Below are 21,101 nucleotides of genomic sequence, written 5' to 3'. Positions count from 1 at the left end.
CAAAGGCCACGGGTCAATGCTTGAACTATAATAAATGCTCAATTTTGTTTGGGGATTCATGTCCTGTTGATTCACAAAATGAGGTGAGAGGTACCCTAGATGTCATAAATTGGGTGTTTTAAGAAAAGTACCTTGGACTGCCTACTCCGGATGGACGTATGTCTAAGGGAAGGTTTCAGAACTTGCAAGCTCAACTAGTCAAGAGATTAATTTAGTGGGGAGATGGCTTGCTAGCTCAACCAGGCCGGGAAGTTCTAATAAAATCAGTTGCACAAGCACTGCCAACATATATAATGGGTGTTTTCAAATTACCTTTCTCAGTTTGTGATGATCTCACGGATTTGGTTCGTAATTTTTATTGGGGAGCGGCGAAAGGGAAAAGGAAAGTTCATTGGAAATCTTGGATCAAACTGCAGCAGCCAAAAAAATAAAGGGGGAGCTGGTTTCCGTGATTTTCGTTTGTTCAACCAAGCTTTATTAGCCAGGCAAGCATGGAGACTTTTGGTCAAGCCTGACAGTTTATGTGCTCAGATTTTGAAAGCTAGGTATTATCCAAACGGGAAACTTGAGGATACAGTTTTTTCGGGTAATCCTTCTTCCTCTTGGCAAGCTATTAGCTACGGTCTAGAACTGTTGAAGAAGGGGTTGATATGGAGAGTTGGCAATGGCAGGAGCATTCGTATATGGCGTGACAACTGGATACCAAGGCCGCATTCTTATAAACCTATATATCCGCAAGGCGTGTGCAGGTTCCGATTTGTTTCTGACTTGCTAAATCCTAATGGTTCTTGGAAGGTAAATCTATTGGATACGTACTTCTACCCTTGTGACGTTAAGGAGATCTTGAAAATCCGGGCTTCACCAAGGCAGCAGGATGATACTATTGCTTGGGGTCCGGGGCGTCTAGGATCTTTCTCGGTACGGTCGGCCTATAATTTTGCTTTTGATGATTCTGTCAGGTCGTCTGAATCAGCATCAAGTTCATCTCCTGATGGTACAAGGAAGTGTTGGGATTTTATATGGAAAACAAATATACCCCCGACTGTTAAATTTTTTGCATGGCGTGTGGCCACTAACTCACTCCCAACATGGCCTAATAAGAAGAAGAGATGTTTGGAGGAATCAGACTTGTGTCCGGTCTGCCAGAGAGAGCCGGAGCACACCTTCCATGCGTTGTGTAGATGCCAAAATTCAGTTAATCAGTGGAACTGCATGAGTACTATTTGGCCGTTGCCAAATCTGGGAGATGTACAACACAATGGTCCTGAATGGCTGCTGCATGCGTTGCAACCTTTGTCTGAAAATGTACGTTGTATGCTACTGTTCACACTATGGCGTTGTTGGCATGTTAGGAATGAAGTGGTCCACTTGAAACTAGTTCCGCCCCTCGAAGTTTCTAAAAATTTCCTGTCAAGTTACTTAAATTCTATGATGAGCATTAAACAAGTTTTTATCTGCGATCCAATCAAAGGAAAAGGGCCTGCTGTGTTGGATTATGTTGAAACTCCAAAGAAGTCTCTGAAGAAGGATGAGAACTCATGTAAGTGGATTGCTCCGCCTCAGAACTGGGCCAAACTGAATACGGATGGATCCTGGTCGGCTGATGGAAGTGCGGGAGCGGGGATGATACTTCGAGATGATACAGGAAATATAATTTTCTTATCCTGCAGAATCCTTTTCTCTTGTAGGGATGTTATGGAAGCGGAACTGTGTGCTTGTATGGAAGGGCTTTCTTTGTCTCTTCAACATTCAGATCAACCAATTTTTCTGGAGATGGACTCAATATCAGTAGTGAATCTACTAAAAGATGTTGACCATGATAGGTCGGTGTTCGCTTCATTAGTGTCAGAGATTAAATATCTGATGTCTCTACGTAAAACTTGTATTACTTGTATTAAGCGTAGCCAAAATGCTGTAGCAGATTATTTGGCAAACTTTGCTAGAATCGAAAAGAGAACTGTAGTGTGGTTGGGCTCTGGTCCACCAGGAGCGCTTGGTCTTAGCAGAGTTTATTGTAATCCTGGTTTTGATTGAGTAATACAAGCTTTTACAAGAAAAAAAAAACTTCATATGCACATAAAATACACATCTGTATATACAGTACATTTCTCCTTTAGAATATTTAGAGGTCTCAAAATAATATTTGCAGTCTTTTAAACAAGTGCTCCATGTTACCTGAGAAGAGAAGAGTAATACGTATTCACGTTAAGGAAACGTACCATATACCCTATGTTTTCGTGGCGCGTAAACAGCTCTGTGGAACTGGCGATTTGGTGGAGGCGGTTCTAGAATCGAGCGCAAACAGGGCCAGACGAACCGGACCACCCGAACCACAATCTCGAGACAGACCGACCTGCCGGAGCGCGAGAGTCGAGCCGGCGGCCGGCGGCCGGCAGCGTAGGGCAGGCCAGCAAGATGTCGTCGGTGTATGTGCTGGAGCCCCCGACGAAAGGGAAGGTGGTGGTGCAGACAACGGCCGGTCCGATCGACATCGAGCTGTGGGCTAAGGAGGCCCCCAAGGCCACGCGCAACTTCGTTCAGCTATGCCTGGAGGGCTACTACGACGGCACCCTCTTCCACCGGGTCATCAAGTCGTTCCTCATCCAGGGCGGCGACCCCACCGGCTCCGGCACCAGTGAGATCCCAAACCCTAACCAGACCTATATGATGTAGGGTTACTGATTCCGGATTTCACTGTCGGTCTTTACCCAACTGAATCGCGGATTGTGCATCAAATTAATGTTAGTGTCTCAGTTTTGAATTTTGTGTCTGGTTAACTATCTGTTCGAGCCATACATGTGATTGGTGGATTTGGGGGTGTTCTGAACTGAACCTGATGATTATCTGACATCAATCTGCAGGGGGTGAGAGCATCTATGGGGCACCGTTCGCCGACGAGTTCCATTCACGTCTGAGGTTTAATCACAGGGGTTTATTGGCATGTGCCAATGCTGGCACACCTCATTCGAACGGAAGCCAGTTCTTTATTACCCTTGACCGCTGCGATTGGCTTGATAAGAAGAATACAATTTTTGGGAAGGTACGTGTCTACCTTGATTGTCCCCATTGGAGGTGATTACAGTTTACCATGTATGTATGTGTGCGTCCAGGTCACTGGGGATTCTATCTTCAATCTTCTGGCCTTGGCTGATATTGAGACTGATAAGGATGATCGGCCTGTATACCCACAGAAAATTCTCTCAGTTGAGGTAGTTATTCCCCTCATGTTTCATTTAGTTCTGGTACTTCTGCAACGAAGCAGATTCTTCTATCTGTTTTACTGTTACTTGTGAAGCCTAAGTAGCTGTTGCTTAGTTATGTGTGTTTCTGCTTTTATAGGTACTCTGGAACCCATTTGATGATATAGTTCCACGACAACTTAAGAAGATTCAGCCTGCTCCCAAGGCTGATGCTGAGAGGAAACCAGAGAAGAAAGCTGTTAAGTATGTTCTCTGCATGTTGGAACCAATTTTCTTTGCAAAGATAAGGTATCGGTGTTGGATTTCATTTGACTGTCCATTCATCATGTAGGCAACTTAATGTGCTCTCGTTTGGAGATGAAGTAGAAGAAGAGGAGAATGAGGCAGCTTCTTTTGTGAATGACAAAATAAAGAGTATCCACGATGTGCTCGATGACTCTCGTTTTCTTAAAGTGGAACCACAGGTTGAACAACTGGTGAGTATTATCAATTGTGTCACTTCTGCTTGAGGAAATCTGTAGGATGTTAACCAATCCTTTGCTAGCAAACATATTGCACTACAAAAACCTAAAGAGACCTTGTCCAACTGGCGGACATGGCATTTTATACTGTGCAGCACACTTCTGCTGTGTTAGTGTGCATACCATCTGAAACCAGAAATGTGTGTTGCTAGCTTTCTTACTTCGTCAACTTCATTCTTTTGAGTTGTAGTTGTGTAGATCATGCTTCCTCTCTGGTTCCCAATCAACATTTTTAGAAGGCCAGTCACAAAATGGGACCATTTTCTTATTTTTTTTCTAGCATTCTCTCTTTAACAGCACTAACTACCTAAGGAGCACTTTTGTACCGAGTATTTGTTGGACTAATTTCCTGTCTTTTGTCTTCTATTGATTATTCATATAGTTAAATATATTCCTGTTATACACTATTAATAACTCAAATACATTTTTCGTCTTGAATTGGTTTAGGACATGAGTTTTATCCGGGGCTCTGATCAGGTTTTGCTTAAGAACTACTCCCTCCGTTCCAAAATAGATGACTCAACTTTGACTAAAGTTAGTACGAAGTTGAGTCATCTATTTTGGAACGGAGGGAGTACTTGCTTACTATTGAATATTTTTAGACCTTGTCAATTTTGAACACCATTGTGCTTGTTGCAAATATCCAGTCCAAGGAGGAAGAGGAGAAGAAAAATGAAACTGTCCTATCTATCAGAGAGGCTTTAATCTCGAAGAAAGCTGACTCCAGAGAGCCAGAGCATGATCCAGAAAATGATGATTCTCCTGAAGACGAGAATGAGGAGGATTTTGACAACAGGATGCGTTCACGGATTCTAAAAAAACGTAGAGAGCTTGGGGATATTCGGCAGAGTCAATCTTCCAAGAAAGGTAATTTGCTATTCCTGTTTCTATTAAGATGGCCATTCTCCAGTTCAGCAATTTACTGTGCCATGACAGACATAATGAGAGGCAGGATTATGTAATTTCCTGCAGCTACTTGCATTTTTTTGGCTGATGTCACATGATTGCTGCATATAAGTTGGAAAACTGAGCAATCTGTTCCCCCCTCTTTGATACAGATAAATCTCATCAGAAGGATAAAGAATTACCAGCTCACAGGTTCTATTATTATGTCTACCTTATCTATATGTTCCTTATCCTTATTCCTTATGCACTGTGATTTTCTTCTGCAAATATCTATTGGTAGTTTAGTTCAATGTGGTTGGTTATCGTTATGATGTTTTGGTCAACCAGAATATCTGTTCTTGTGAACAACACTATTCCTACATGTCCTTTTAGTCCTGAGCTTTTGTTTATACTAAGCGGTAGTTTCCTGAAAACTCATTTATAAGTCTGTTACTACTTACAAGTATTCATATCTGGTAACAGGTAGTAAGTTACTCGGGGACATAATATCACCATTCTGAATGACAACAAATTATGTGATCTTTCTAATATTGTAACATAATCATATTGAAATTACTTTTCATTGGCTTGCCATTATGATAAATAGTTTAGTTCTGCATATTGTGCGGTCACAATTTTTCTTGGTAGGGTTACCATGTGTCGAATATAACATGTGGTAATCTAAACATAAGTATCTATGTCATGCAGATACTAGAAGAATGGTCTTGTGTGTGTCTGCATGTCTGAACAACAACAACAACAACAACAACAACAACAACAAAGCCTTTTAGTCCCAAATAAGTTGGGGTAGGCTAGAGTGGAAACCCAAAAGATTTCGAAATTTGGTCATAGTTCTGGCATGTGATGGCTAACTAAAATGCATCCCTGTCCATGGCTAGTTCTTTGGTGATATTCCAGTCCTTCAGATCTCGCTTTACGGATTCCTCCCATATCAAGTTTGGTCTACCTCGACCTCTCTTGACCTCACTTTACGGATTCCTCCCATATCAAGTTTGGTCTCCTTCCGCTATGCACTGGCGCTTCTGGAGGCCTCAGTTGTATATGCCCAAACCATCTCGGACGATGTTGGACAAGCTTCTTTTCATTCGGCGTTACCCCAACTCTATCACGATCACGTATATCATCATTTTGGACCTGGTTCTTTCTTGTGTGGCCACATATCCATATCAACATGCGCATCTCTGCTACACCTAATTGTTGGACATGTCTTTTAGTCGGCGAACATTCATCGCCATACAACATTGCAGGTTAAATCGCCGTCCTATAGAACCTGCCTTTTAGCTTTTGTGGCATTCTCTTGTCACAGAGGACGCCATAAGCTCGGCGCCCCTCATCCATCCAGCTTGATTCGATGGCTCACATGTTCATCGATATCATTATGCAACATTGACCCCAAATGTGGAAAGGTGTCCTTCTGAGGTGACCATCTGCCCATCAAGGCTCCTCCTCGTGCCTAGTAGTACTGAAACTGCACCTCATGTACTCAGTTTTAGTTCTACTAGCCTAAGGCCAACTCCAGCGCGCGACCCCATCCTGTCCGGGTGCGTCCGTTTGGGGTAAAACGGACGAACCAGACGGCCCAGCGCGCGGGCGCAAATGGACTTTTGTCCGTTTTCTGTCCGCTTTCGACCCATCCCCGGTCCAGGTTTGCGCCGCTTTTGGGGTGAAACAGACAACACGCGGACGGGCGGGCCGTGTGCGCGTGTCCTCCCCTGGCCCGCCCGTCGGTGGCACAGGGACGCCTTTTTCTATCCGCCCCCTCCCTCCTCCAGTCGCACCCCCTCCACTCTTCTCCACTCTTCCCCTCGCCGCCGCTGCCATTGCAGCTGTGCAGCTCGGACGCGCGCTCGCCCAACCCCTTCCCCTCGGCGCCCCCGAGCTACCCAACCACGGCCACCTGATTTGTGCACCCGGCGGCCGGATTTGGGGCGGATCCGGTCGGTCTTGAGCTCGTTGCTAGCCCAAAAGCTCGTCGGCGCACCGTTGCCACTCATTAAGTGCGACCACTGCCCAAAGAAGGTCGTGCGCAGCGTGTGTACAACGCCGGAACATCCCGGATGGGTGTTCATCAAGTGCTTAAACGGTGGGGTATGTGCTCTTTTTAGCTTCGGTTGTGCTCTTGGATTTGACTAGTTGTGCTAACTTAAAATTTTATTGTGTAGCATGGATGCAAGTTTTGGTATTGGGAAGAAGAGTACATCGATATATTGATAGAGCGCAATTTAGTAGATGTTCGTGCACTTTTAGCTAGCATAGAGGCTAGAGATGAGACTAGTGCACTTGTTGCTAGAATAGAGGCTAGACATGAGACTAGATGCGAGGAAGCAACCTCTACTTCTTTACACTCGAAGAAGAAAGAAGCATGCAAGATCGAGCCTCCTCCGCAGATCAACAATGAATGCATCGAGAAGGCACTAATCCAACTTACAGGAGCAGTTATGGAAGTTGGATATCTTCTAAAATGTATTCTTGTGGTTCTTGTTTTCTTTGGTCTTGCTTTTCTAGTCAAAATTTGGTGATGTATTCCCATGTACCAAAAATGAATGATGAAAAAAAGTTAAGGGCTTGCAAAGAAAAGTGTACGCGGACAGGATGCGGCCGGGATGCGTCCGCGCGTTGGGCGCACGGCCACCGCATCCCAGAAACTGCCCGGACACGACCCCATTGCCCTACCCAAACGGACAAAATCCGGGCAAAACGGACATCCGTTTGGGGTCGTGCGGTGGAGTTGGTCTAAGACCTTTCGATTTCAATGTCTGTCTCTACAACTATAACTTTCTATTGATCCCCGTTTGATTGTCGTCGACTAGCACCACATCATCCGCAAAGAGCGTACATCATGGGATATTTCCTTGTATAATATCCCTTGTGACCCCATCCATCACCAAAGTAAAAAGATAAGGACTCAAAGCTGACCCTTGGTGCAGTCCTATTACTTGGAAAGTCATCAGTGTCGCCATCACTTGTTCGAACACTTGTCATAGCATTATTGTACATGTCCTTGATGGGGGTAATGTACTTTGTTGGGACTTTGTGTTTCTCCAAGGACCACCACATGACATTCTGCGGTATCTTACAGTAGACCCTCTCCAAGTCAATGAACACCCTGTATCTCTCCATAAGTTGTCTTACCAAGAAAATGCCTCCCATGGTCAACCTCCCAGGCATGAAACCATTTGGTCATGCTTGTCATTCTTCTTAAGCGGTGCTCAATGAATTTCTCTCATGATGTTATGGCCTGAAGTTCTCAAACATTCATGATGTTACAGACAGTTCATCATAAAAAGCTCTTAATACCATTCAAAACTGCTCTCCTGAAGCACAACTATCAAATACCTCCCAAGATGAAAAGAGGCTCAGAAAAAAAGAGAGAAGTTCTTCATTACAACCAATGGCGGAGCTTAGTTGGGGCCAGCAGGGGCCATGGCCCCCCTCAGCCTCACTACAAAAGCTAAAGAAAATTTTTGGGGGGCTGTTTAGATTAGATTTTTTTTTAGCTTTTGCCCCCCCCCCCCCCCCCCCCCCCCCCAAACAACAATATTTGCTACCTCGCCCCCCTGAACATCCTGTCTAGCTCCGCCACTCTACAACATTGAACAATAGCAACTAAATACTATATTTTTTCCTGTGAGTATCATTTATGCACTCTTAGCTTTCAGAATAGGGGAATAAACTAATGCTACATACTCCCTCCGTCCCAAAATTCTTGTCTTAGATTTGTCTAGATACGGATGTATCTAATACTAAAACGTGACTTGATACATCCGTATTTAGACAAATCTAAGACAAGAATTTTGGGACGGAGGGAGTACATATTAGGGCATGTGAAATTATAGCTCTTTAACCCTTTTCAGCAGAAAGTAGGGGGGACCCTGACAGTTATAGCTCTTGAACTAATATTGTAAAGCCTCTAAATTTCAGTTACATGGTGATAGGCTGATAGCAAGTCCACACAACACTTGCTAAATCATTATGGATAGAGAACCACAAGTACCCGTAGCTGAATTGATAGGTCTACTTTTTTTTACTGGAGCTGAACAGAATAGGTGCACTATGCGATGGCATACTTGTCGACCATGATGAACTCGAGGGCGGCGCCGCCCTGGAAGTACGTGAAGTGGCTCACATATGTGGGAGTTCGCCAGCGCAAGTGCCTTGGAGGCTGGCCTGCCAGTGGATGATGTGGAGGAGCAGCCCCTGACTCTAGAGGATGACATCTTCAGCATGCTGTGAATTGTAATCTAAGCTTCCCTGACTTTCGTTGACCGGATATGGTGGATGCGACCTTGTGAGAGCCAGACACAACTTGTCCGGATGGCGGGGAACTCTGTGGCCTGTGGAGTCGATCAGCCCTGACATCTCTAAGCCTCGTGCAGTGAGGTGCCCGCTCTCTGCGCTGGTACGCCTCACCCTTTCTCGGTCACCGCGTCCGCCCTGCAGCCGACACATTGAACGGGTTGAGTGGCGCCTAGCCGTCATCTAGGGTTAGGAGGGAGCGGCGGGCGTGTGGGACGAAGCGAGAGGGAGCAGTAAAACGAGGGAGGCTCAAGGGCAACAAAAATACTCGATGCTCCACGACTGGCTGACAAAGGGACCAGTGACACTGGGGTGCGAGGAGAGTGCAGCATTTCGAGCGGCCTCACGGTTTGGGGGGATTGTGTAGATACACAATAATTCTTTTCGGTAGCCGGGTTACGATGTGTTGAATATAATGTATCTTTATTTAGTCTTACCATACCTATACTATGCAGATAGTGGAAGAAGAATCTCGCTTGTTTGCACGTTTGAAACACTTCGAAATTTAAACAGTATTCTGCTATAATCTACTCCTGCAGTTGCTCCTGATTTTATTAACAATATGTTGGTAATCTAGTTTATTTAGTAGTTGTCCTCTGAATTTATTAACAATTTAAATGTCCACAGGAGTGATGACGATGATGATGATGATGACGACGACGATGATCATCAATTATCAAAATCACGGAAACTGTCTTTGAAGAAAAAAGGTATTGGCTCTGAAGCCAATACTGAAAGGATGTCCAGAGGAGATGTTAATTTGCAACTGCTAAATCCAGCTGAACAAGAGAAACATTTGAAAAAACAGAGAAAACGCAGCCTCCAAGGCCGTGAAGAGGAGGTATTATTTTTCTGCTTTCTTATGTCCACCTTCCTTGTGCCATTTCATGATGGATCATGCATATTCATATTCCAGCTGACATCTCTTCTACGTGTCAGCTTTTGCTCTTGAAGTTGAGTGCCTAACTGTTTCTTAAACATCATTTTTTTCGTTTAGACTTTAGCAAAGTTACAGAAGTTCAAGGCTTCCTTGATGAGTAATAAGCCTGCTAATACGGAAACAAAGGCAGAAGACGGTGAGGACTACAAAGAGTGGCATGCCAACCGTCTCACTTTCACACCTGAATCTTCGAAGGTACTGGTATCCTTGCGGCTCTTCTTTTTCCCGCACACACAAGGGAAATAGATGCATGAACCTATTTTATCTTTATACAGGATGGTATGACTAGGAAGGATGATCCAAATGACTATGTAGTGGTTGACCCTCTTCTGGAGAAAGGAAAACAGAAGTTTAACAAGATGCAAGCGAAGTTAAAGAAGAGAGATCGTGAATGGGCAGGCAGATCTCTCACCTGACCCCTTTTGAGGTGCGTCTGCTAATCTTTCTAGTGACAAATAAATTGGATGGTAGTAGTACCGAACAAATGCTTTGAGCCTTTTATGTAGCTTATTATCATACCACATTGTAGCGTTGCAATATCTATAATTCGTCGTGTCTCAGATAAATCTTCTCAGTGATAGATAGTATATCCTTGTGAATTTCTCCCACTTCTCGTTGACTAATTAACACCCACCTCCTTTTGCCCCCAGAGTTGCAATGCCGCTGCTGCAGTTTTGGTGTGGAGTTGGAATCGGAACCTGAGCATAACACATGCAGGTTCGTAATGGTAGAGTGATCACATGTGGACTGTCTGTACCAATCTGTAAATAGCAATTGTAGAACACTTTAAAAAAAATTGAGAAAACATTTTGATAATTTACCCTTTAACAAGGCAACGTTACTGTAACATTTGAGATGCATCCTGTCGCATGCCATGCGCATTAGCCTATCATGTCAACTCAAATCTAAAATGGCCAATATCAGGCGCCGGCCGACCGGCCCGGAGCTCAGATGGGTCACCCCGTGCGCCGTCCGATAGGGGCAGCCATCAGCCGTTGGATCCCGCGTGTGCGTCCTCTTTCCCCCTGCATCTCAGATTTGATCGGCAAAAAAAGCAAACGAGAAATAATCCCACACACCTCTCGTCCCCTGCTCCCACCGGCGCGCGCGGGGAGGCTGACGGCGACAGCGTGCCACACAACGCTTGCAGTAGCTTGCCGTTGCCAGTTCCCATTCATGCAGCACACTTGCCGGTTTCGTTGCTGGCCGCTCCCAGTAGTAGCGGCCTTGTCGTCCATAGAAGCACCTTCCCTTGCCGTTTCCAGTGCCACTCCTCGTCGGTCCCAGCATCAGGTCGCCGTTGCAGCACCTTGCCCCGCTGGTTCAAGCGCCACACCTTGCCGTCTCAGTGCGCCTCGCTCGTTGCAGCACCTGTGTCCATCGGTCCCAGCAATCCTTGTAGCATCTGAGTCGCCGGTCTCAGCAATCAGCGAAGCCGGTTCCAGCAATTGACCTCGTCGGATGCAGCAACTCATGTCGTCGGTTCCAACATCAGGCGCTGTCATGGCCCCCCTAGCTTGCAGCAACCCACGTCGTCGGTTCCAGCATCAGGCGCTGTCGGTCCCAGCATCAATGTCGGCTGCTCCCAACGTCCCTGTCCAGGGGTTGCAGCATCATCACCGGCCGCTCCCAGCATCGCCACCCTGTGGTTGCAGCGTTCCAACCGGCCGCTTTCTAGCATCGATGCTGTTCGTCCTCACGTCGCCCCTCGCCCCGTTTACAGCTTCAGCCGCCCCTGGCAGCACCTTTCCAACAATAGTTTGCCCTGGTTGCCTTTGAGAAAGCAGAGGATATGACGGGCTCGGATCACGCGTTCTCGGGAAGGAAAAGAGCAGCAGTGGTATGTAAAGTCAGTATACAGGCCCAAAAAGAACATTCTGAATCGATGGATGTACAAAGTTTGTGAATCAAAATTACGAGCCAGCACTGCAAACATGTCAATGTTAAGCATGCTAGAAACTACATACACCAAGGTAAAGTATTTTTAACCTCAAAAAGAACGTGGGCATTCATAATGCCCCTCTCCTCTTGTAGTAATTACTTAAGCTCACTCTCTATCTGAAACGGAGCTAATATACAGACAACCCTGTGTGTGCGCGCGCCAATGCTAGCTTTCCGCCGTTCGCCACAACCCCGCGTCAACCGTCGGTGAGCTGACCCTTTCCTGCCCGTGCGAGCTGCTGTCGCCAGCAGGGACGGCGGCGCGCGCTTGGTCATAGGCGATGCCGAGGTTTCTTAGCCGGTTGAGCTCCGGCAGTATGACGGTGCCTAGGTCCGGTCGGTCCCTCCGCCGCATCTCCGTGCACTGGAGCGAGAGCTTGGCGAACCCCAGCGCGTCCTCCACGGGCCAGTCCTTGACGGTGATGTCCAGCATCTGTGCGAAGGTTCCGGACTCGATGGCCTTCTCGACGTGATGCGTCAGCCCCATGGGCGGCCGCGCGGTGATCACCTGCAGCAGCAGCACGCCCAGAGAATAGATGTCCGACTTGACGCCGAGCTTGCCCGTTTGCTGGTACTCCGGGTCAATGTAGCAGAAGGTGCCCGCCGTGGCCGTCAGCCGGTACTGCGTGACGCTGTCCGCCACCGCCGGTGGCACGAGGCGCGCCAGCCCGACGTCGCTGATCTTGCTCACGTAGTTGCGGTCCAGCAGGATGTTGGCCGGCTTGAGGTCTCGGTGCACCAGCGGCTCCGGCTTGGTCTGGTGAAGGAACAGCAGAGCCGTCGCGATCTCAGCCGAGATCCTGAACCGCTGACTCCACGGGAGCGTCGGCGTGCCGCCGCGGCGGTACAGGCGGTCCTCAAGGCTGCCGTTCTCCATGTACTCGTAGACGAGGCAGCCGTACTCCGGGCAGGCACCGAGGAGCAAGACCATGTTGGGGTGGCGGATGCAGCTGAGCACCTCCACCTCCTGCTGGAACTGCTTCCGGCCTTGCTGGGCGTCCGGGCGGAGCACCTTGATGGCGACCGGAGTGTGGTCGAGGCTGGCGCTGTAGACGGGGCCGTAGCCGCCTTCCCCGATCTTGAGACTCTCGGAGAAGCCCTCAGTGGCGATCTCGATCTCGTCGATGGTGTACTTGCGGTAGCGGAAGTCGTGGTTGGCGATGGCGTCGAGGGCGCGCACCTTCTCGTCGGCCTCCCGGCGCGCGCGCACCTCGGCGTTGCGGCGACGCTGTGCCTCGAGGTCGGCCAGACGCTGCGCGGCCTCGGCAGTCTCCATGGCGGCCCGGCACTTGACCTTCTCCATCTCGGCGAGCGCCAATGCGGCCTCCTCCGACTGGCGGGCCTCCTCCAGGCGCCGCGCCTCCTCCATCTTGAGCAGGTGCATCTCCTTGGCCCTCTGCTTGGCGTTGATGGCCTCCTTGCATGCTGCGTTGTACATGTCCATGGTCTGCTTCAGCTCCAGCTTGAGCCGCCTCATCTCCGCCTCCACCTCGCGCTGGGCCTTGTACACGTACCAACTAAGCTAAGCACATGCATGGATTGATCGACGGGAAGGAAGGAAACAGCAAGCAAGCAAAGCAAGCAAGCAGGAAGGTAGGAGGAACTCACGGCGGAGAGGGGCGAGCCGGGCTCCCGGGGGCTGAGGGGGAGCGCGTCCACGTTCTCGCCAAAGTCCATGGAGGAGAAATGCACGGCCTGTGCGAAGTCGGGGTCGAGGCTGGATGGGTCGTGGGAGTTGGAGCGCAGCGTGGTGCTGTCGATCCTTGCCGAGAGGAGGTGGGGCTTGGTCGCGGACGCCTGCAGGGGGCGCTCGCGGAACGGCGGGCGCGTGGTGAGCTCGGGCCTGTCGATGGAGCGCCTGCCGGAGGACAAAAAGTCGGGCAGGACCGGCGGCAGCTGGCTCCTGGAGCTCCTCCTGGAGTAGGTGGCGAGGAGGAAGTCGCTGTCGTCGGCCGGCACGCCGCACTTGGCGAGCCTGACGTTGACGGGCTTGCCCTTGGCGACCACGTAGATGTTGCAGTAGTCGGGCGCGCCCTTCATGAGGCTGGAGGGCACGTCGGGGTTCTTCCACTTCTTGGTGAATGCGTTCCTGTTGGACGCGCCCAGCGCGATGCTCTGGATCTTGTTGGCACTGATGTAGTCTATGATGGCCTTGGGGACGTCTGCCTCTTCCAGTATCACCTCCGATTCTTGCACCTGCAGGCAGTACGCTCCTTCAGCAACCTACTCCTATGTAGTACTCCCTCCGGTCCTTTTTAGTTCGCATATAAGGTTTGTCTGAAGCCAAACCTCGTAAACTTTGACCGAACTTATAAAGAAAAATACCAACATTCAGAATGTGAAAATCAACAACATTAGATGTGTCATGACTTTAGTTTTCATATTGTATAAACTTAGTATTGTAGATATTGATATTTTTTCATATAAATATGGTCAAACTTTATGAAGTTTGACTTCTGACAATTCTCATACGCGGAGTAAAAAGGACCGGAGGGAGTATATGCATGCTACGCTACGTGCTTGATGAGTGAGTGAGGAGACACGAAGGATGCATGCATGGCTTACCCCATTCCTAGAGCAGAATCCTCTGAAGGGGACAAAGATCTCCATCATCTCAGCCTCCAGCGCGTCCTGCGTCGTCTCAGCCATGGCAAATCCATCTGCGCAACACCGTCGCTACGTTGTTGCACTAGCTTTATGGGAGAAATTATTAAGAATGATGTGGCGGAAGAAAGTTACGACGGACGTACGGTTGGCTGCAGGAGGGTGGGCCGCCACGTGGAGGAGAATGATATGGGAGGCGCCGGAGAGGAGGTGGTCCACCACCCATTTCATGGCCAGTTGGCTGTTGCGGTCCCGGTCGATGGCAACCACGATGGTCGACACCGGCTGGTGCGGGCTCGGCGGCAAGGTCAGCCGGTGCTCCTCGGGGCTCAGGGGGCTTCCCTGCATCATCGGTTCCACTGCGAATGGATCCCAGCGATGCTCCGATTAGTTGGATGGATGCCAAATGTTACAAGGGGCGGCCACCAAGAGAAAGAGAAAGGAGAGGCAGAGAGGTTGAGGGAACGACGGAAGCGTCCCTTCTCCTCCTCTTCCTCCTGCTCCCTTCCTTGCCTACAAAGATCCTCCCCGTGCATGCCGCCGTTAAATGACCTAGGGGGGGAGGGGGTACCAGATTAGACCAGCACTCTTGGCTATTCTTGCACGCTCCCACTTTTGGCTCCCGGAGAAGCTTGACCCAGACCAAACCTAAAATTAAACCATGGCAACTTCAACTATACAAGATCCACGCTTTACTCCACTACTAGGCATAGGCAGAGGCAACACATGGCAGGTGATATCCCCCAACATCTCTAACTATGTTATGTACAACTACAAAACTGTACACTTTCTAGATTTCTCGCAGACTAGTCATCAAATGGTTTTACAAGGTCAGGTAGGTCCTGATCATTGCCGAACCAGTCGGGTCCGAGAGGAGGTGTCTGACGAGGTTCATTCGCAAAGTGTTTGGCGCAATTGCAAACATGTAGAGTGCAAACAGCATGAGATCCGCTGACGAAAGCGTCGAACCAAGGAATCCTCGCCACATCCTGTTCAAGAGATCGATCCATCAAAAGTCACGCGCAAGGAAATATTTACTTGTTCAAACTTTTTCTATCAATGGAAAGATACGCATCCTTGCGTATTGTATTCGCGAAAAAGGAAATACTTGGTCCAGGGCCTGAAAACAAGCAGTAAATGCATCGAGCGGGCATAATTACCATTTGGGTAACCGGAAAAAGCTCTCGAAGAATGTTTGAATGCCTTCGTTATCCAGTTGAATTATCAAGGCCAATCCAAAGAGGAAGAATGAGCGCTGACGTTTCCGTTCTTGAGGCCATAGTGTTCCCCATGCTGAAATATCAGACAGTGGTTAGCAGCAGATACTTCTGCTCATTTCTCCTATTCTGCAAAACATCTTTAAGTGATTTTATTCTATCTGTTGAATTTAGTGAACAAGGGAAGAAATCTGTACCAAGCATTGATGGACTGGACATTTCAGAACTTCCAGGCAAATATTGTCCAGAATAGACACGATTTCGTAAGATATCAGATATCACAGAAGCATATCTAGGAGCTTCAGACAAAGATCTGACCACCGAATATCCTATGAATTTTCTACAATATTGTCAATATGCATGTCAAATAATAAAGAATGACGAGTTAAAGTTGAGGATTTGTATGTACCAGTTGCAGGATGGACCATACTCGCTGCAGCACCAAATGCAAGATTCTTCTGGTCTGTGTTAGGTAAGGATCCTCCAACAGGAATATAAGACCACTCCTGAAATCAAGACTCAACAGAAATTCAGCACACCTGTGCAAGATAAACCAGTATGGATATCAACTCCAAACTCGTTACCTCCTCGTATACTTTTATGATACGAACTCCCATCGCATCCAACCGAGACATCAACCTCTTCTTAAGGAGATCAAAAGGCATTGCATCTTTTGAAGCTAAGCATGTTTCCTATGATAAATTATCTTGGTCAGTGACCTATCCTTATGGAAACGTGTCCATTGCAGAAACACACTGCTAAAAAAATTCATGTAGACCTCAAAGAAAACTCGTGTAGATGACATGGCCATGGCATAGAGAAATGTTGGATTGGCTTCCTCAGGGTGTGTGAACTTCTCTTTGAAACAATCTCTGTAGTCCATGAAAACCATTAAGCTGGGATCGTACGGATATCTTTCAACCTGAAATTTTGACATCATTCTGAAAAATTGAACTGGTGCACAAACAACATATGAATTTCTCAGCTCGAATGACATGAATGAAGTGACATGCAAATCATGAAATAAACCACGAATCAGAAGGAGCACTTTGTGCAGGGTTGGTGTGTACCTCGACTTCTACACCGTATGCAGTCTGCACACAAACACGTGGTCCTCCAACCTCATACTCTAGAAGCTTACCAGATGCTGCTCCAGATGCAACAATGGCAAGCCTGCAAAGTATCTTGTGGCCCCTTCCACAATATACTACTCGATGTCCATCAGGAGATTCTTTTATCTGTTCAACCTTTGAGTTGAGGTATGTAACACCAGCTTCATTGCATCTGCCAATTGTTTAATTATCATTACTAGGAACAATCATATATATGATGCTGCCTGACGCGACTGAATTCCAAGATCGTTATGATAGAATGTACCTTCTCAGCAACTCCTCGTGCAGCAAGTCTCGGTCCACCCGGCCATATGCTCGGCCAATCATTATCGGCTTGTTACGGTCAAGGTACACGACAGTATCCTTCCATACATGCTCAATACAGCTCTCCAGGCCGAGATCTGGGAAATAAAAAGATAAAAACGTATCACTCTTTATGATAATGCTGGTAAAGATGTTATCCAAGCATGGTGCTGCATTTCACAGCTGCGACTAATGGCTACCTTTGAATTCGTCCTCCCATACACCGTAATTGTTTGTGAATGGAAGATCAGGGCCAATGAGACCAACAGTGAGTCCTTTCTTTGCTGATTCTGCAGCCAGAGATAGGCCGGCTGGACCACAGCCAATGATAACCAAATCAAGCACTGAAGTTTCATCAGCTATAGGCAACAGCTGCAAAGAAAGATTCAGAAGACATAATCAACTACTTGAAGGATGCTACCAGACAAAAAATTGTTAACAAAATGACGATGAACTTCGAAACTTAATTAATTAACCTTGAAGAAAAAGAACTGTACAGAGTATCAGTAAAAGAAGGATTGAAACATGTACACAATGACGTTCGTAACCCACTAAGATCCGCGTCTTGCTATGTAGGAATTATTGAATGATATACTTAGTGAAAGGGCGTTTCCAAAGAAAGCAAGTCAAAGGCACGACCAAAGACATGTCCCTAAGGAGCAATTAATTAACGCAAGACCAAATACATTGTGTACTCTGCTCCTGCCAGGAAGGCAGGAATGACAAGCATGGGCGACCCAAGACTATCCCTGATTTGTCAAAAATGAGCAACGCCATGGTAGTACTAGCATGACGTGCATTTGAATGCCACTTGCGTTCTACTCCCTCTATATCCAAATATAAGACCCCTTTGGATGGAAGCGGATTTGTAGCACCCGGTTGCTCCACACCCCTACACGAACATTAAATTTAAAAAAATACCGAGAAATTTGAAAAAAAACTAAGATTTTGGGATATCAAACCTGGGTTCCCGATCTACTCCCGTGTAAAATTTCGTGAAAAAAATACCAGGAAACATATTCGTGGCAAAAAAGACAAAAAATTCCTATGTATAGAAAAAACTGTTTGGATGGATTTTTGTTCGGACAATATTTCCTTCGCCACGGATACGTGTGCTGGTATTTTTTCACAAAATTTCACACGGGAGTAGATTAAGAACCCAGGTTTAATATCCCCAAATTTCAGATTTTTTAATTTTTTGGGTATTTTTTACGTTTAATATTCATATAGGGTGTGGAGCACCCAAGAGCTCCTATGTATTTTCTGTCTTATATTTTGATACGGAGGGAGTAGTATAGTATGCAATAGTACCCAGATTAATTTTTGCTACTGTGGTGTTTATGGGAATCCTTCATCTTTCAAACAGTCTAATGTTACTACTGTACATCGCAAGAAAGAAACAGACTAATGTTAGGGATTTTAATTTTATTCGCCATAACGCTGGAAGTTCACACAACGCTAATTGGGGGAAAGAATCACTTAAGTACTAGAGTAGTATATTCAAGATCAACAAAACATGCATAGAAATCAGCAATTAAATAAGGGAATAAAACAAAGAACAAGATACCACTAGCAGTAGCAGACTAGCGGTAGCAGTACATAAAAGGATAGAGAGAGAACCTTGGAGGCGATCTTGGACTGGCTTTCCATGGCCTTGGTGGCCTGCATTTGCACGTAGAGCAGCTCACCGCCGCCGCCCTTGACGTAGTCCTCCTCGTCGGCAAACTCCACCCCTAGCCCCGGCGCCGCCTTCTCGTCGGGCTTCTCCGTGGCCACGCAGCTCGCCTTCAAGCTCCTCCACTTCTCCGGCCCGGGGCCCGGACCCACCCGCCTTCTCCTGCCATCGGCCGGCCGGAGAGGCCGCTGCCCGGCCCAGCGCAACGCGCGGCAGCCGAACGGCGCCGAGATGGCGGCGCCGGTGGACTCCATTGCCCCCGCGGCGGCGCAGGTTCAGGGAATTGCGAGCTGGCTGGCTGGCCGGAAGGGGAGGGAGGCGGAGAGGCTAGCTGCCTAGGGAGGAGCGGAGGAGGAGGAGGCGTTGTGGAGGGAGAGGTTTTGGAGAGGGTATCCGGGATATGGCACGTGGCAGACGGCGATTAGGCGCGGCCGCATGGAACACGGATATGGTTTCGCTTTTGGGGAGGTGCCGAGGGCGTGACTCCTCCCTCCCAAGACTAGTCGAGCGAGAGCCTCGTCGCCTCCGTGTCTGCCTCACACAGTCACACTGTGTGTGTACTGTGTACTAGGTCGGATGGTTCTGGGCTGCGGAGGAGATGAGCTTTTTGAGCTAACGCTTTGTATCGATCTTGCCCTAATTCGATCTCGATCTGTCTCGTCGTGCATGCGCTTTGGAACATCCCGCTAGGTAACCAGTGAGCCAGAGAAAGGCAGATCGGTGCCACGTAACTGAGCGCTTGTCCGCACGACGCTCACGGCAGGAGCAATACACACGTATTCAAACATTCAGCTTTTACACCTGATAGCCAAATGCCTAGAGCTAGTTGGGAGAAACCAGCACCCGGGTCATACAAATTGAATACAAATGCAGCTTTCTTTGAAGATGGTACTGGTGCTATAGCGGCGATCATGAGGAATAATCGTGGCGAGGCCATGGCTGGAGTCGCTGAGCCCTTTGGCCATGCAGCAAATGCGGCTTCGGCGGAAGCTTTAGCACTTCGTTGAGGGCTCCAACTTGTTCAGCAGATTGGGTGTGCAAGGATCATCGTTGAATCTGACTGCTTGGAGGTAATTGATGCATGCAATGGAGTCTTAGATATATTGGCACCATATGCTGCTACTCTCGTGGATTGTTTCCAACTCGCACACGGTGTATCTTCGATTCGTTTCCAGCATTGTTCGAGGGAAGCCAATAATTTGGCACACTATTTAACTAGGCATGCTTACGATATTCAATTGATGTATTGGTGGGATGATGAACCACCTAGTTTTCTTCTTCCACATGTCTTGAAGGATGTAACTATGATAATTTCACAATAAAATGCCTTGAGGCTTTCCCTTAAAAAAACATTCAACTTTACAAATAAAGCTCACAACAGTTCAAACTCCGCACAAAATGCACCCCTCGGTGTTCGGTTATTAGTTTGTCTACCTGCGAGGCCACCAGACGACAACCCAGCCATCTCAAATGCGCCCGCTAGTCGACTCAAACGGCCAGCCACGGACCGCTCGATCGAGATAGATCGTGCGGCCCGCATAGCCAGGTGTTACCTAGTCGCCCCCTCCCGTACAGGGCCCGCACACCTGGTCTGGATGAGTCGTGTCCCTCTGGTGGACCCATCCTATCATAGTCATTATAGCGGCGGTCGGTGGTGAACGAAGACAGATTACAGGAGGGGGGTGGGGTTCGAATTTCATGCCACTCCCCTCTCCACTCCCACGCCTCCATTTCTCCCTTCTCTCCCGCATCTAGTTCCCCATTTCCCCCTCCGCTCGCGATTCACTGGGGTTCGCCATCACAACCGCTGTTGAAGCTTGCGCAGGAAGGAAGAGGCGTAGCGGGGACGCATCCGCTGCTCGTCGCCGGCTCAGGTACAGTTGCCAGCAGCCCTAGCAACTCATCCCCCTCGTTGGTTTTCCCCGCATCTGTAGTGGGTTTTGCTCCTTCGTAGTGCTCGTCGACAGGGAAGCAGCGGTTCCCGCGATGACATTGAGAGGCGCTGGGATGTTGTGGTTCCTTTTGGAGATGCACCATAGCGCGCCCGTGCGATTCCATGTGATTTTGCAATGATTTTGTCGTGCGATTTTGACGTTTAGATCCCGTTTTCATGTAGGCGCATCCAGATCACACACGTACGGCAAGGGATTTTCTAGGTTGATTTTGCCAAACCTAGGCTACCATGTGACTTAGGTTGATTTTCTAGGTTCCCCCAAACCCTAGTTATTATTGCAACTTGAGTTGGTAGATAAATCAGTACCGTTATTGATCCCTTTGATTTTTGTTTGTTTGCCAACTAAGTAGTATCCAGTTGGCAGTTGTAGATGTAAGAGTTGCACAAGAACCCAAATGTGGTTGGCTCACCCGGCTTGGGGAAACTTAGCAG

The 21,101-nt window shown here is 47.9% G+C and overlaps 3 protein-coding genes and 1 long non-coding RNA gene across 4 annotated transcripts; 2 read left to right on the top strand and 2 right to left on the bottom strand.

Moving 5' to 3' along the window:
- Window positions 1-2,222: 2,222 nt before the first annotated feature.
- LOC109738373 (peptidyl-prolyl cis-trans isomerase CYP57) lies at window positions 2,223-10,710 on the top strand. Its single transcript, XM_020297500.4, has 11 exons — window positions 2,223-2,635; window positions 2,862-3,040; window positions 3,111-3,209; window positions 3,340-3,443; window positions 3,532-3,676; window positions 4,369-4,588; window positions 4,780-4,819; window positions 9,551-9,764; window positions 9,921-10,058; window positions 10,139-10,290; window positions 10,514-10,710. The coding sequence occupies exons 1-10, from the start codon at window positions 2,416-2,418 to the stop codon at window positions 10,277-10,279; spliced, it is 1,500 nt and encodes a 499-aa protein (XP_020153089.1). The 5' UTR covers window positions 2,223-2,415; the 3' UTR covers window positions 10,280-10,290; window positions 10,514-10,710.
- LOC141042387 (uncharacterized) lies at window positions 5,315-7,204 on the top strand. The gene is made up of 2 exons (XR_012204933.1): window positions 5,315-6,715; window positions 6,790-7,204. It is a non-coding gene; the product is annotated as an uncharacterized lncRNA (long non-coding RNA).
- Window positions 10,711-11,719: 1,009 nt separating the features above from the next.
- LOC109738461 (U-box domain-containing protein 34) lies at window positions 11,720-14,817 on the bottom strand. The gene is made up of 4 exons (XM_020297586.3): window positions 14,555-14,817; window positions 14,370-14,464; window positions 13,413-14,000; window positions 11,720-13,305 (listed from the first exon to the last, which is right to left on the bottom strand). Exons 1-4 carry the CDS (start codon window positions 14,757-14,759, stop codon window positions 11,971-11,973), a joined length of 2,223 nt encoding a protein of 740 aa, XP_020153175.1. The 5' UTR covers window positions 14,760-14,817; the 3' UTR covers window positions 11,720-11,970.
- A 204-nt stretch (window positions 14,818-15,021) lies between these two features.
- Window positions 15,022-19,257, bottom strand: LOC109738556 (lycopene epsilon cyclase, chloroplastic). The gene is made up of 10 exons (XM_020297682.4): window positions 18,661-19,257; window positions 17,241-17,412; window positions 17,003-17,138; window positions 16,696-16,909; window positions 16,404-16,547; window positions 16,210-16,317; window positions 16,035-16,131; window positions 15,823-15,954; window positions 15,569-15,701; window positions 15,022-15,397 (listed from the first exon to the last, which is right to left on the bottom strand). The coding sequence occupies exons 1-10, from the start codon at window positions 18,967-18,969 to the stop codon at window positions 15,232-15,234; spliced, it is 1,611 nt and encodes a 536-aa protein (XP_020153271.1). The 5' UTR covers window positions 18,970-19,257; the 3' UTR covers window positions 15,022-15,231.
- Window positions 19,258-21,101: the final 1,844 nt, after the last annotated feature.

This window comes from Aegilops tauschii, chromosome 3, assembly GCF_002575655.3.
Source record: "Aegilops tauschii subsp. strangulata cultivar AL8/78 chromosome 3, Aet v6.0, whole genome shotgun sequence".
Classification (NCBI taxonomy): Eukaryota; Viridiplantae; Streptophyta; class Magnoliopsida; order Poales; family Poaceae; genus Aegilops; species Aegilops tauschii.
The sequence above is the reverse complement of the archived record's forward strand: the minus strand, read 5'-3'. Positions and strand labels throughout refer to the sequence as shown.